This window comes from Ovis canadensis, chromosome 6 (genome assembly GCF_042477335.2).
Source record: "Ovis canadensis isolate MfBH-ARS-UI-01 breed Bighorn chromosome 6, ARS-UI_OviCan_v2, whole genome shotgun sequence".
Taxonomy (NCBI): domain Eukaryota; kingdom Metazoa; phylum Chordata; class Mammalia; order Artiodactyla; family Bovidae; genus Ovis; species Ovis canadensis.
Window position 1 is genome coordinate 132,855,818 of NC_091250.1, and position 15,360 is coordinate 132,871,177.

The 15,360-nt window shown below is 67.1% G+C and overlaps 1 protein-coding gene across 4 annotated transcripts; it reads left to right on the forward strand.

The window, feature by feature from the left end:
* Positions 1-1,200: 1,200 nt before the first annotated feature.
* On the forward strand, positions 1,201-15,093 carry MXD4 (MAX dimerization protein 4). Of its 4 annotated transcripts, XR_011257912.1 has the most exons (8): positions 1,201-1,611; positions 1,703-1,802; positions 5,288-5,317; positions 10,618-10,732; positions 11,513-11,675; positions 11,851-12,488; positions 13,063-14,159; positions 14,295-15,093. XR_011257912.1 is itself a non-coding variant. In XM_069594912.1 (6 exons), the coding sequence occupies exons 1-6, from the start codon at positions 1,548-1,550 to the stop codon at positions 12,006-12,008; spliced, it is 630 nt and encodes a 209-aa protein (XP_069451013.1). In that variant the 5' UTR covers positions 1,201-1,547; the 3' UTR covers positions 12,009-15,093. The 4 variants fall into 4 exon arrangements, 1 of the variants encoding a protein (XP_069451013.1); XR_011257911.1 differs by having other exon boundaries at positions 11,851-14,159; XR_011257910.1 differs by having other exon boundaries at positions 13,063-15,093.
* Positions 15,094-15,360: the final 267 nt, after the last annotated feature.

Consider the following 15,360-nt stretch of genomic DNA (forward strand, 5'->3'; position numbering starts at 1 on the left):
CTGTGTCACCAGCCCTGGGTCACACGTCTGGCAGCACTAATCATTCTGTTGGGAATGCTGGGAGACCCTGGCAAGTCCTCAGGATTCCCAGTCTTTCTGCCTGTAAACTGGGGATGTGGAAGCCCAAGGAAATGCATACATACAGTCACTAGGTCCTGGGACTGCACGTGCTTGAGTTTCAGTGTTTGCTCTCTTTCTTTGGCAGCAGCACTGGGGAATCCAGTCATTTATACCCTACTCTCCAGCCCGAGGGCCCCGCTTGCAGGAGCTCCCAAGCCAACAATCTCAATAACCTCTGAGAGGGAAAAATCAAGTGAGAATGAGGCCCGTCTGGGGCTGCCCCCACCCCCAGGCTGCCAGTTCTGCTTCTGTGGGCCAGCTTAGAGGTAGGGGTCACTAGGGCCACCCGCCAGCCAGCTGGGTGCTCGATGAGAGCTCCCCTCCCAGGCAAAGCAATTTTCTTCCCTAGAAAGCGCTTCCGTGGCCAGAGGGGACAAGTGCTAGCCTCTAGGAATGTCCCCACCCTTTGGGCCAGACGTGATCACGAAGTCCTCTACTCATGGGGGCCCGTCTAGACTGTGGCGGCAGAGCGTTGCCCCCTTTTTCTCAGATTCTTCCTTCCGCCCTAGGGTCCACTGGGCGGCTCTGAGGGACCCCTCCTGCCGTGGGCCTCAGTTTCCCCACTGAGATCCTCAGGAAAGCCTGACCGTTAGGCTCAGACCGTCTATGCCCCTCCTCCAAGCCCGAGCCTTTCCCGGGGTCACGCTGTGTCTGGCGGGGAGGGTTGTCGTTTCTTTGCAGCTTCACGGAAGACCCCTGAGGACACCGCGAGGACCCGAACTTCCTCGAAGCCAGTGCGGCAGCAGGCTCGGGGCGACAGGTTCCTGCGCAGAGGACGCGGACCAGCGGACTGGCGGACCGGCGGGGTGTCCGGATCGCTCCCCGAGCCCCATCGGACACTCGTGCGGGGGCCGGGCGGAGGGCGGCCCAGCCGCGCTCCGCTTCCTCTCGGCAACGCGTCCGACCGCGGCGCCCTCATTGGCCGCGCGCCCCGCGGCCGACCATTGGCTCCGCCGGCCCTACTTTACATGGCCCGCTCTGGGCCAATAGGCGCGAGGCGCCTACTTAACATGCACGCCGGCCTCCAATCAGCGGGCGCGGGGGCCGGGCCCCCACGTGCTGTTGCTAAGCTTGGGCTTCTAAATTGTTACTACCGCGGCGGGCCTATCCGAGCGGAGCCTCGCAGCTGTCAACATTCTCGGCCCCGCCCGAGGCTTGCGGCCTGCTCCCATTGGCCCCCGCCGGGCCCAGGGCCCGCCCCCGCCGCCCGAGCGCCGGCTCCCATTTGCTGCGCCGGCCGCCGCTCGCCCTTATGTGTCAATTTGAGGGCCGCGAGGCGAAGGGGTGGCGGCCGAGCGCTCGGGGAGTCCGCGGGCGTCTGGGGAAGTGGGGCCGCCGGGCGCGCGGGGCGGGCGGCGAGCGGAGCCGGCCGGGCAGCGGCCGCCGCCGTCCCGAAGCGCGCACGCGGGGGGCGGGCAGGCGGGAGGATGGAGCTGAACTCCCTGCTGATCCTGCTGGAGGCGGCCGAGTACCTGGAGCGCAGGGACCGAGGTAGAGCCCCGCGCCCCTTTGTGCGGCCGGACCGCGGGCGGGCGGGCGGGGCCGGGACCCGGGGCCCGCTGACCGCGCCGTCTGTCCGCAGAGGCCGAGCATGGCTACGCGTCGGTGCTGCCCTTCGACGGCGACTTCGCCAGGAAGAAAACAAAGGCGGCCGGCCTGGTGCGCAAGGCCCCGAACAACAGGTACCGCCCCCTGCTCGCGCGCGCGGCGTCCCCCTCCTCGGCCCGGGCCGCGGGGCTTTACGCCCCCCGCCCGCCCTGGAGCGCGCTCCCCACCCCGGGCCCGACCCTAGCTCGCGCGGCCCGGTGGCCCGCCTGGAGGAGGAGGCGCCCGGGCCGCCGCAGCCCCGCCCGGCCGGCCGCGCCCGCCCCGTCGCCATCTTCCCCGCGGGCCGCGCCTCCTCGGCCTCTCGCGTAAACAGTGCCACGCGTACAGCGCCCGTCGCCCAGGGTCTCCTCCCGGGGCGGCTCTCCTCCCCAGGCTTGTTCTGGACTTTACCGCGCGGGAAGAAAGTTGTCAGGGGCGCAGGCCGGTGCCCCCTGGGTCTGGGGAAACTGAGGTTCGGTGCGGAAGCAGCGTGGGGCCGTTGGTCCTGACCTCTGCCCGCCGCGGGCCGGTGGGCTGCATCTCCGCTGAGAGCAGAGCCCGGGTGCTGGGCCGAGTGCCCCCAGGTCCCCGGGGTCTGCAGGCTGGAGGCCCTGCTCCGGGCCCCCGGTACCTCACACGGTGGCCACCGCTCCCACCCAGCCTCCTGACCCAAGTGAAACTCCAGCGATCTGTGCCGGGGTCCCTGTCTTTTGGGTCAGAGGCCATTTTCCTAAGGGGCCGGGAGAGGCTGCAGGCTGGTGTGCTGCAGGCTGGCCTGGGACCCAGGCCGAGGAAGCCCGAAAGCCCGGGTGCACGTGTCTGGGTGGGGAAAGGAACCCTCAGCTAGGGCCCCCTGGGGGACTCCACACTCTGGCTGCCCTGGGGGCCGCAGCACACCTGGCGGTGCCCAGCGGCCCATGTCGGTTCTGGCCCATGTCGCCAGGTTGGGAGCTGCACTTCCAGGGGGCTTGGGGGCCTCTTGGCAGAGGGTGCGGCTCATTCCTGTGGCCTGCTTGTTCTTGGGAAACAGAAAGGCTGGCACAGGGACCCATCTCCTGTGGCGTCCCGGCGCCCTGGGCCTGGCGAGAGAGCGGCGAGGTCTCCATCTGTTCTAGCTGCACATGTTTCTGCGTCCCAGCCCCGGGTGCCCTCCCGGGGACCGTTTGGGGCAGGGCGTGTGCGGGTGGAGGGGCAGCAGCGCCTCAGGGCTCTTCGGTGAGCCAGCCAGGCCCCCGCTGTTGGTTCCCACTGTCCCAAGCGCCCTGCCACCCATGGAAAACTTTGGGCGGTGACTTTTCAGTCCTCTGGCTCGGATGCCCAAAGCCAGTAACCAAGAGCATAGCTAGGGCTCTCCCGCACGTGCTAGTTAACGGCCACCCAGCCCCATGAAGGAGATGTTATTTTTATCTCTGGAGCCGAGGAGAGGGCTGCACAGGAGATTGAACCATTTGCTAGGGCCGCCCTCCCGTCTCTAGGGCTCCTGTTCCGAGGTGGGCCCTCTGCCCCCAGTGCTCTGCTGGGGAGGAGACCTCGAGGGCACTCGGGAGCGACCCAGAGGGCCTTCTGAGGCAGGGTGCGCCGCCCTGCTGCTCCTCTCGGGGGAGCCCCGTGCTTTAGTCACCCCAGGGCTCCCAGGACGCCCCGCCTGGCTGGCCTGGCCCAGCAGGGCATCGGGCAGCCCAGACCAGCGGCCAGGGTGGCTCAGGACACAGGATGCAACGGCCTGACCTGGCGGGGCAGCTGCACGTGTGCAAGGCCTGTGCCCCCCTTAGGTGGGGGAAGGGGTGGGCACAGAGGGGACCAGGATGAGGCCTGGGAGGTGGAGCAGAAGGGCAGTGCATGGGGGTGGGATACGGTGACCCCCACCATTGCTGGGGCTACTGGAAGGGGCATTGGTTCAGCAGGAGGGGACAGGAGCTGGCCCCTGGTCAGGGATCCGGTCCTATAGGGAGGTGGGCACAAGAGTGCTTCCTTCCAGAGGTTAAAGGGGGGAGCCAGTGGTGATAGCAAGGACCCACCTAGCAGGGCCCTAGGCAGGCAGTCCCTCCCCTCCCCAGGCCACTGTGATCCTGGGACCCAAGTGACAATCTCCCCACAGGGCTCTGCAAGCGTCGGGGACGAGGGGAGAGCTTCAGGAGGGCTTTGGCCCCCTCTGTGTGCCCAGGCTGCCCGAGCAGCGCTGCCTCCGTCCGTGAGGGTCAGGCCACCAGGCCCCTCGCCGAAGGACACTGGCCGCCCCTCACACCCCTTACGAGTGAGCAGACCCACAGATCCGCAGCGCCGGGCTGCCGTCCAGGCCAGCAAGGAGCCTGACGGCTGTGCCCCCGCCCGCCAGCCCTGGCAGAGGTTCGGAGGCGCCCTGCCCAGCCCATGTGATCAGCGAAGCCCTCGAGGCCCTGGAACGTGGAGGTTCTGAGGCTCCACAGGGCGGCCTGGGAGCCAGCTGCCCGGGTGGGAGGAGAGGAGGCCTTGGGCCCGCGGGGCCGTGCTGGGACCCCGAGCCGTGGCAGGGACAGGCCGGACGGGTGAGCCCATGGGGTCGGGATGGGAGACACCTGACCCCGGGCTCCCAAAGCAGGAGGGTGAGGGTGGGTGGGCAGAGGTGGTGGGGCTCCGGGAGGGAGCGGGGCGTGGGCCCGGGGCCCATCTGGTTGGGCTCCGAGGTGGCCTGGGTCCTCTGCCCACTCGTGAAGCTGCCCGGGGAGCCTCAGGGCCCCAGCTGGCCTGCCGCCTTCCTGCCTGGACGCAGAGGGTGGCCTGAATCCGGGAGCTTGGTTGCACTGCCTGCGTCCCACAGGGCACTACCACGGCCCTGCCCTCTCTGGTGCTTAGACTCTGTGCTTCCATCCTAAGGCAGCAGGGTTTGGGCAGCAGAGGGGGCCGCCGGCCCCAGAGAGGCTGGTCCTCCCAGGCCTCAGCCCTGCAGGAAAGCAGAGGGCTGGCCTCAGTCTCCCCACCAGCCCAGAAGCACTCACGTCTCAGAGGCTGCCTTCTGGGCTGATACCTCCTGGCCCGGGACCACTCTGCTCGCCGGGCGTCCCTGTGGGAATGGCGAGCTGTGAGCCTGCGGCTCTGTGAGCCGGATGGGGTGGGGCGGTGCCCTGGCTGGTGATGCTGGGCCAGGGTGCATAGGTCCCCAGGCTTGGCCTCTGTGCCTGCCGGCCAGCACTTGGCCTTCTGTGCCAGCCCAGGTGGCTCCCAGTGCCCCGCTGGCCTTGGGGAGTGGGCAGCTGAAGACACAGGTGGCTCGGTGCCCGGCCGCCTTGGGAACAGAGGGTGGTCAGTCCCAGGGCCGGCTGCTGCTGCTCCGCTGGCCTGGCCCAGGGCTCTGGAAGGGGCCCAGCCCCTCCTGCTGGCTGGGCACCCTGGACATGGCAGCACCCCTCTGTCTCTTGGTCACCGGGGGTGAGTTTCCCCAGCTTCCAGTCAGCCGCTGCGCGCCTGCCCCAGCCCTCGCCTTCCTGCGGCCCAGACCCTCCCTGTGCCGTCTGCAAGGTCTCCGGACCCCCGGGCGGGGCCTGCACCCCCACGCCCTGGTGGTGGGCAGTGGAGTGAGTTCTGTCTCCGTTTCTCCAAACAGGTCCTCACACAACGAGCTCGAGAAGCACAGGTAAGCGGCCTCCCGCCCCCCCCCCCCGTGTGAACCCCCTGGCTCACCCCACCTCCCCTTCTGCCGCAGGGGTGTTGCAGCCACCCCTCACCCCCTCTCCCTGCCTTTTGCCCCCCGGCCTGGCTCGGCACAGTTCTGGGCGGGCCCTTGTCCGGGGAGTGCAGGCGGCTGGGCTCTGCTCCCCGGTTCTGCTAAGCCAGATGACGGAGCTGGGGCTCCAGGTCCTTCCTGCCCTTGGGAGCTCAGCCTGGGGGATCCAGAAGCAGGGGGTCTGTGTGGAGGGTCAGGGACTTGGGGTGGAGCCCTGTGTGCTGTGTGTCAGTGAGGGCCGGCTCCCTGGAGGAGGAGCCCATCTCTTCTTGGGTGTGCGAACCCTTCTGGGAGCAGCTTCTTAAACCTTTATGATGCTGCCCACCTACCAGGAAGGTTTGGCCCTCTCGGTCTGGGGGCCCCGGGCGCCTTGGGGCCTGACTTCCAAGGAGTTCCGAGTGGTCCTGTCCACTGGCGGTGGGGTGGGCGGCCAGGGCCTGGCCACGTGGGCCTGGTGGGAAGCTCTGCCCTGGGCAGGATCCGGGGGAGGCCTGCTTCATGCCCACCTGCTGGCCACAGAGCTGGGCCCGCTCTGGTCCTCCTCTGAGGAGCGTGGGGCCTGTGGTGAGGAGGGTAGCACGGTGGCCTAGAGAGGCTGCCTCCCCAGCCCCGATGAACTCCAGGCCCTGTGCCCTACGCTGGCCCTCCACTCCCTGGCTGGCGCCGGCCTGCGGTCCTGCTGCAGGCCTCCCTCTGCAGGGGAAGCAGGCCCAGCCAGGCTCGGCCTCTGGGACAGGTGTCCTTGTGACCGACCCCAGCAGGACCGACGGGGAGCCACGCGTGTGTCCAGGAGCCCCGGACTCCCCGGGGACGTGAGCGGTAGCTCTCTCCTGACCTTTGCTTTCATCTTCGGACGGGCCGGTTCTTCCCTGCTCTCTCGGCCTGGAGCGGGGTGGGGCTGGGGGTCTGCACGCGAGGTGGGCAGTCACAGCTCGCTCTGGAGCTCGGCTGGCTCTCCGTGTGTCCCCACCCCCGCGCCTACGCCCACAGCAGCATCAGCTTCCGCCCCCTGGGATCGGGGCCTCTGCTGGGCAGGCGCTGAGTGGGGACAGGACACCGTGTTCTCTGGAGGAGCTGCGCTTCCTGGATCGCTCCTGTGCATTTGGGGGGTTCCTGAGAGAGCCCGCCTGGCCCCGGGTGGCTCCCCAGCCAGAAGAGACAGCCGGGCTTGACTGGGGCCTGGAGCCTGGGCCGGTGGGGTCGGGGGTGCCCTGGGGAAGGCTTCCTGGGGTGGTACCTGGAGAACAGCCCCCCAGCACAGACAGAGGGGATGACGACGGAGGAGGAGGAGGCGGCGGACGAGGGCTGGCCTTTGACCCCTGCAAGCCACCCCTTGACCCTGGCCTTGGCTTCAGCCTCCTTCTCCCAGAGCCAGGCCTGAGGCTGGGCCCTTGGGGGCCCTTTTGAGACAGGGGTGGGGTGGTGGGCAGCCTGGGGTCTTCGTGTGCCCCCCTGCCCAGCCAAGCGCAGGGGCCTCTGTTCCTGGCTGGCCCGAAGGCAGGCGTGGTCAGCTCTGAGGAGCCCAGGGTCCTGGAGCTGGGGACCGTGTGGGGGACCTCAGCTGTGGCTCGGCCCATGGCTGCCTGGGGCTGGTGCCGGACGCGCTTGGCTGCTGGCCACAGGAAGGGCGGCCTGTTGTCCCCGGGAAGGCAGGAAGCATCTGGGGGTCATCTTCCCTGGATGCTGGCTTCCCTGGAGGTGTGCCACCTCGGGCCAGTGGGCTTCCGCTTCCCAGACTTCTGAGCCAGCGGCCCCTCTAGCCCACCCAGCCTGCCCTGCTCCTCCTCTGTCGCCTCCGCAGAGACAGCAGGTCCGGCCAGCCTTCCAGGGCCAGAGCTCGGCTTCTGACCCCGGTGACTGGGCCGCAGTGGCTCAGCTCCCGGCTTTCGCTTTTGTAGGGGAGAGGGGGTCCTCGATACCCCGCAGTGGGGCAGTCCCCACCCGAAAGGCCAGCCTGGGGCCCTGGGTGGAGCCCTGCTCACCTCTGTCTCCCTAGGGTGGGTGTAGTTATCTGGCTCCTGGGCATGGGTCCCTGCATGGGCGGGCTGCAGGGCAGCTGCCCCCGTCTGCCTGGTGCAGCTCCACCAGGCCTTCTGCCCCCTCACGGCAGGCAGTGTAGGGAGACAGGGAGAGCGGGCTGCTTGTCCCCTGTCTCAGGCCCCGAGGGTCTGAGGGTCACTGTCCACGTCGCCTCTGCCCTGGAGCCAGGTCTGGGGCACTTCAGGCACTTCAGAGGGTGGCCACCCTATCCCTCGGGCCCGGGGCGCCTGGTGAAGAGCGGGGCTTTCAGAGACAAGCTGGTAGGGCCTGCGTCAGGGGCTGAGCTGTGGGCAGGAGCTGCCGTTAGCAGTAAGCAGTCGTGTGGGTCTGCCTGCCGGTCCACACTGGGTTCCTGCAGGAAGCGGCGGATGTTCAGAGCCGGGTGCAGCCGCAGGGCACTGGCGGAGGGCCTGGCTCTGTAGCAGCTCCTGAGGCGGGCTGGGCCTACCCCAGTGCTGCCCGGCTCCTTGGCACATCCCTCTGGCTCTGAGAGGTGGGGGGAGGCCCGCTGCCCACAGGGATAGACACTGGGGCCTGCCCAGGGCCCCACTGCTGGCCCTGTGGCCCAGCTGGATGCTCCCTGTCTGGGGGCTGGACAGTTCATCCTGAGTTGAGCATGGCGTGGCTGTAGCCAGCGGCTTCTCCTTGTCTCTTGAGAGACTTTTTTCTGACTTCTAAAGAACTCTGTTCGCGGACGTCATGGGCAAGCATGGACCCCAGCCCCCACGCCCCACCCCAGGGGCAGCATCCTGGGCAGCTGGGTGCCGAGCCTGCCGCCCTCTCCCACGTGGCCCTCAGGGATGGGAGCGGAACCTTGCCACCCGCTATTTCGTAACTCGACTTTGTCCCTGACGCCTGCATGCAGTCTGCCTGTGTCCTGGGCGCCCACGGGGTGCTTCGTGATGGCTCTCCAGGAAGCGTAGACGGTACTGCTGTAGGGCTGGGTCGGGTCTTGTGGGTATGGAGGTGGAGATGGATTCATGGGGCCAAATTCTGCACGTAGAAATGCTGGTTGAGGGTTGAGCCGCCTTGGTGGCCCTTCAGAACTGCCACCTCACCAAGGAGGCCGTGAGTGCCCTCTGGGCAGCCCAACAGCGAGTCCCGCCTTTTCTACTTCAGCCCACATCAGCACCTCCTGGGCGAGTCCTCTCTAGGCCGCGGTGAGGCGGTGTCGGTTTTGCTAGGTCGGCCGCTCACGCCCTGCAGCTTGCCTGTGTGTGCCCTCCGCCTGTTTTTGCGCAAGGCGCTCCTCTTTTGGTCTTGGACGTGTGCGAGCTGAAGACGCCACCGACACTAACTGCTTGTCTCGTGTGTGCACTGCAGATGTCCTCCCGCTGCTACTTGTCTTTCACCTGTGTTTTTTCTTCCTTGTGCAAATGTGTCTTTCCTTGATTGTAAAAGTGATATGTGGCTTTTTAACACAGAGAACCTGGAAGATAGAAAAGGACGCACAAAACCACGTCACGTGGAGACGCGTGCTTCCTGCTCTCCTCTCTGTCCTGTGGAGTCTCTCGTGTGCGGTTACCGCTCTATTTTTCGGCTGTTTCTTGGGTCGCTTGTCACACAGGCTGCTCTGTCTGCTGACACGCCCACTCTGCTCGTGGCATGGAAACGTGGAGTACCCTCAGATGACGTGGTTGTCTCTGGGTGGCAGAACATGGGGGGTCCTTTTCATTCACTTTTTTTCCTTTGGATTTGCACCTTCTGGTTTTCCACAAAAGATCACCTACTGCGTGTGTACTCAGATGGTGGATTGTAAGCGTGGCCATTTGCCTGAGTGGACGGGGAGCCCCACTCGTGAGCTGGCTGCAGGTGGCAGGTCAGGAGGCCCCAGGGGTCTCACAAGCGGTGCTTGTGCATGAAGCTGTTCACTGGGGCCTGAGGCTGTCGGGCTGTAGGCCTGCTGCGGGCCCCTCTCACAGCTCCGGTGCCCACGGCCCTGCTCCGGGCGGCCTGGGGACTGAGCTCAGCCTCGGTCCCGCGTTCTGGATGTTCTTTCTAAGGTCAAGCTCGAGTTCACCTGGGGAACTTCAGGCCCTGCTGCCTGGGGCTGGGGTGCCGGCTGGCAAGGGGCTGGTCTGCAGGGCGGTGCTGTGTGGCCGTGGGTGACGCCCCGGCAGCTGGGCCAGCACTGCCCCCATGAGGTGGGGCTGTTACCACGGTGGCGGGGGGACTCCTGCGCCCTCTGTCTCTGCACTTCGGGGCCCCTCTCTGTCCAAGGGACATGGCCGTCGTGGCCCACTTTCCTTCCAGAGTCTGAGGGAGACTGGCTTTGGAACGAGGGCGTTGAAAGGTGGAGCTGCCAGGGTTGGCGCCTGAGGAGGGGGTCGTGTGTGCTGGGTCTGACGATGGCAGGGCCTGGCTGGGGCTGGGCGTACCTGCCCTCGTCCCTCTCCTGAGAGTGTCGGCTGAGCGGGCAGCTTGGTTTGAAAACCACTTGGTGGCCTGCATGGCCTCCAGTGGGCACGTGGACATAGCAGAGGCCCCACCCATCAGCGTGTTTTGAGGGTGAGCCTGGCCGCCCGCCCCCAAAGAGAGGAGCTGGGGAAGAAGGGCGCTTCCAGGTCACGGCTCCTCGCCCGAGGCCTCAGCCTGGGCGGATGCTGTTGGGTCTTAGGGTTTCGTGAGGAGACTGCGTTCGCCTGCGTGGACACAGGGCCAGCATCTAGGGCAAGGCAGTTTCTGAAGGGTCCCGGACGCGGGTGGGGGGCTTGTCCGTGGCCTTCCCCGATGCAGATGGACTCACGTTGCCATGGTGATGAGAGTGCCCAGGGAGCACCCTGTGCTTGGCGAGGCGGGGGTGGAGAGCTCGTCAGGGGCGTCCTGGCTTCTCCTCCGAGTTGTCTCCATGAGGCTTCTGGGCTCCACCGTGGAACGAGGGGACAGCAGGGGAGCCAGGGCTCTCGGAGCCTGGTGGCAGCACTGGGGCCCCAAGGGCCGTGCTGGCCCCCCTCCACTGGGGCTTCTGGCGGGCCGTGGGTGCCAGGGGCTGGGGGCGCTGCCAGCTGGGCTGGGAGAGGCACCCAGAAGCGGCCCTGGGCAGGCAGGTCTGTGCAGAAATCTGCTGGCCCCCCAACCCCCTTGTCCCCTGAGCCCTCAGTCTGTTCCGCTGACCTGCCCCACGGGCCGAGCTGCCTCTGCTTGACCCGTCATGTCTTTGGGTCTTTTAGACGAGCCAAACTTCGGCTCTACCTGGAGCAGCTCAAGCAGCTGGTGCCCCTGGGCCCGGACAGCACCCGCCACACCACGCTGAGCCTCCTGAAGCGCGCTAAGATGCACATCAAGGTGAGCAAGGTGCCTCCTCGCGGCCCCGCCACCCTGGGGAGGGGCCCTGGGGCCTGAGGATGGGCTGTGGGCCGCCCGGCAGGGGCTCCACGGGGGCTCGTGGTCTCTGGTGGGTGAGGAGCTCAGCCGTGGCGGGTGCAGGTTGGGTTCTGTGGGGCGTGGGTTGGGGGGTGGGCTGTAGATTGCCCCCTAAGGCCCTGGCGTGGGAAGAGGCTCTGGCAGGTATAGGGGTTGGTCTCCAGGAGCTGGCACTGGGGTGTGGACTGAGTGAGACGTTGCCAGGGGCTGGCCCTCGAGGCCTTAAGACTGCATGCCTTAGGATGGGGGACCTTGAGGTGGGTGGGTTCAGTCCTTCCACAGGGGCCCCAGATGGTGTGGGTGTGAGCTCCCCCATGCAGGGTCTCGAGGGGACTCAGCTGGTGCCCCGGGGCCCTCACAGAGAGGCCGCGGCTCTGTGCCCTGGGAGGTGTGCAGAGGGCAGGCGGGCATGCGGCCGCCAGATTGTGCAGGCAGGCTGTCGTCTGAGTTGCAGTGCCAGGCCAGGGCTGGGTGGCGCTGTCCCAGGCTCCAGGCCCGCTCGTGACTTGGTTTGGTCAAGCTGGCTGGTGGCTGTGGGCCTTCTAGAGGTGGTCAGCAGACGCAGAGCAAAGGGCTGGGGCTGGGGGCTGGGGGTGGGGGGCGGTGAGGAGGTGTGCATCAGGCCTTTGGGTCTGCCCAGGCTGGCTGCCCTGGGGCACACTCCCCACCCCCAGGCTCATAGCTCGGCCCCGCCCCCCCCAGAAACTGGAGGAGCAGGACCGGCGGGCGCTGAGCATCAAGGAGCAGCTGCAGCGGGAGCACCGCTTCCTGAAGCGGCGCTTGGAGCAGCTGTCGGCGCAGAGCCTGGAGCGCGTGCGCACGGACAGCACGGGCTCCGCCGTCTCCACCGACGACTCGGAGCAAGGTGGGCCTGGGCTGGGGGGCTGGCCGGCTGGCAGCTGCGGGGTGGGGGTGGCGCTTACTCGAGGTGTGGCCCCCCGGGATGGGATGAGGAAGCTAGGCCGGGTGCCCCGAGGGTCAGGGACAGTGGAGGGCCCTTCGGGGGCCCGGCGGTGACCCGCCCCGTCCGTTCTCCGCAGAAGTGGACGTCGAGGGCATGGAGTTTGGCCCCGGCGAGCTGGACAGTGTGGGCAGCAGCAGTGATGTGGACGACCACTACAGCCTGCGGGGCGGCGGCTGCAGCCACGGCAGCTTCGGGCCCCCCTGCAGGCGGCCCGGCCGCCCTGGCCTCTCGTAGGCGCTGCCCTCCCCGCTCCTCGGCCCGTCCGCCCGCCCGGCCGAGCGCATCGACCCTCTGGTCCTTGAAGCCTCTCCACGGGCCCACTGCTGTGCCATTCTGGAAGCTCTGCCGCCGCCTGGGCTGCCCGCCTGCCGGTCAGGGCCCGCCGTGCCGCCCGCTCCTCCCACCCGGGCAGGGACCCCTTCGGGAGGCCGGGCCCAGCTCCCACATCCGGGAGTCCAGCATAGCCGCCCACCGCGTGTTCTCAGATACCCAGTCATTCCAGAAGTATTAAATGTCATTGCTGCAAACCTCGGCGGGCGCCGTGTGAGGGGCTTAATGACCACCACGGGGAGCTCAGACCCCAACCCCGGATCCCAGCAGAAAGGAGTGGACCGAGGAAGGAAGCGTGGCTCTTCGTCCATCCGTCCATCTGTCTGTTGGTCCACGTAGGCTCCTGAGGCGTGGACGGAGGGATCCGTGAAGGGCGGGACTCGGGTGAGCACCCTGGGACCGTGGGTGGGCGGCAGCCTTTGCACCTGCAGGCGTCAGGAGCCAGGGCTGGGCTTCCGGGGGGGCTGCCAGGCTACCCCACCCCGATTTGGGCGGCTTCTGCTCTGTTCTTAGGACCCTCAGATGTGCACACGCACGCACCTAGGCACACACGCCTGCTCGCACACACATGCAGACACAGGTGGTCACGACCCTGAGGGCGCACGTCCCGGGGCCTTCAGGGGTCAGTTGGGCAAATGCCAGCCCCTGGCCTGTGCCTGGTCCCCCCTCCCACCCCCAGCCCACCTGCCCAGACTGCACAGGGCAGGCACTCCTCCCATCGGGGGCTGGGAGTCGAAACCACTGGGTCCTCAGAGGCTCTCTCACCTCACTTTAAAACACCACCAAGCAAAATGTTGCTGCATTTCCCAGGGGCCCAGAACAGGGCTCCTGGGAGAGAAGCTTTTCCCCCAAAACGAAGGAGAAACACTTTTAAAGAGAAAGCGCTCTGCTGACTCGGCCGCTGTCGCTGTGTGCCGCCTATTTCCTGTACGAGATTTTTTCTACTCTATTTTCCTAGCCGTTATCGCGTCCTTGTTTGCTGAGGGGTGGGAGCGACCCAGCGTCTCAGGGACTCGTCCGTCACCGTCGTCCAAGTGTGCCTTGTGCCCCGTGTCTGGCCCCACCCCGACCGCCACCACCAGCATCTCCCGCGTGGCTCACGGGACGCCCCCAGGTGCCCTCCTGGCCCTCTCCCCGCAGCCAAGCCCCCTAGGAGCGAGACTGCCTGGCCAGGTTGGCCTGGGGGCTGTGCGGCAGCAGGGTTCTGTTCTGTCTCCCAGCGGGAGGGGCTGTGACCTGTGGTCCTCCTGACCCCCCTCCCCCGCTGCGCAGTCTGACCTCCTAGGGTCTGGGGTGGGGGGGCGCTGCTAACCCGAAAAGTAGGTTCCTTCCTGTACCCAGCTTGAAGCCTCCCTTCTCCCCACCCTGAGCAAGGACTCCGGACGTCAGACACTGGCAGCTTCTGAAGACAAGCGTTCACCCTGCGTGGACAGGCCTGGGCATTAGGAGGCTTCTCCTGGCCTTTTGTCCCCAAGGCGTCGTCCCCGGGGACCACACAGCAATATTTGGGTGGGGGGCTGTGGGCCGACTCACAGTAGTGTCTGCCCCTCTGTCTTGTGCGTTGTAGCCAATTTCCAGATTGCGGCGGGGAGGGGGTGGGGAACTGGGTCTACCCCAGAAGGGTGGCCTGCTGAGGCACAAAGGGGTCCTAGGAGACAACTCTGGCGCAGAACCTGCCCCCCAGGGGCCTGGGAGGGTGGTGGGGAGCAGGCTCGAGGTGGGGCCGTGCAGGCGGCTGGGGCACTGCTCCATGTCATGGCAGTTGCAAGGCAAGCTGTGCTGTTGGCGCCTCCTACCAGCTCCTCTCGGGCCCAGCGTGGCCAGAGGGGCTTCCCGTCTGCCTGAGCTCATCCACTGAGCGTTCCTCGCAAGGACCCCACACCCTCGGAGCAGGGCAGGATCACCCACAGTTAAGAGCCTTCCCTAGGACATGCACCTGCAGGCCCCTGGGGAGCTCTGTGTTCTGAATTCTAGAGCATCAGTTCTCCAGCCACCCCCATCTTCACCCGCTACCCCCAGGAAATGTTCTGCTCTGGCCGGCAGAGTTCTCCCCAGGTGACCATGGCGGCCTCAGCTGACCTTCCTGGCCGGGAGACGCTCAGCCTGTGACTTTGCAGGCCGTGGTTCCCCCGAGGACGAGGGGGTGGGCGGGTTGGCCTCACTGGCCACCCAGGTGTGCTGGGGCCCCAGATATCACTCCTCGCCACTGGCAGATGCCAGTGAGGGTCTGTGCTGGAGCTGCTCACGTGCCCTCCCCTCCCCGGCCTCCTGCGCTGGTGGCCGGAGGGGCCACAGGGTCGCTAAGAGCAAGCCTGAGTGTCTTGGGGTCTGCAGAAAGCAACTGGGACCAGAACAGGGCCCGCGGCGGGGCTTGCCTGCACCCTTCCTCCGTTTGCCCTCATGCCCACGTGGCTCTTGGTGTCTGAGATCCTGGAAGCCTGGGCTCGGGTTTGGCGTGAGGCAGCCCCCGTGCCTCGTCCCAGGCTCCACTGGCTGGGGAGGCCGTAGGAAGGCCCCCCCCCCCCCCACTGGTGCGTCCCTGGCCGTCCCCATGCAGGGCGGGTCTTGAAGCGTGGTGCCCAGCTCACTTCCCTGGCGACGGGGCTGTGCGCCTGCCTGGCTTCGGTCTTGAAGGCCCCCGTCTCCTGTGGGGCTCTGGGCAACCCCATGTGCTGGGTGAGGCAGGCTTCCCCCTCTTGCCCACCCCCGTCTCTTGCGGGGCCAGCTCACCCGGGCCCCCCCACTGCATGCATGCAGGACTCTGACCCCACACCTACCCAGCCATGTCTTGAACACAGGGCAGGTTCCGCGCCAGAGTAGGGGATCAGGGGATGCCGCCTGGGGGCCTGGTGCTGGCCGAGTGGGCATGCAACAAGATCGTGGCTGGAAAGAGAGGGCCGCCCCCAGCCTGTTCACCAGGAGGTGTTCACCGGGAGGGACTGTGCTGTGCCGTTCTGTCTCTGTAACATAAATACAGATTTTAAGCCTCGCCTCTGTCTTCCCGTTCTTTCCGTCCCTGTGTTGGGCTTCCCTCCCCAGTGCCCTGGGCGGCCTCGGCGGTCCTCACCACCGTATCGGGAGCCTCGGCTTTCTGGGAGACCCTGCAGACCACGGGCCTCCCCTTCTTAGGAGCCGGCCTCTGGGACCAGCGTCAGAGCTGCCTCCCTGGACGTCCCCTGGAGGTGAAGGTGGGGCTGAGGTGGAAGCCATCCCCCTGCCATCCTGGGTCTGTTTGCCAGGCGGGAGGTCTTGCTGC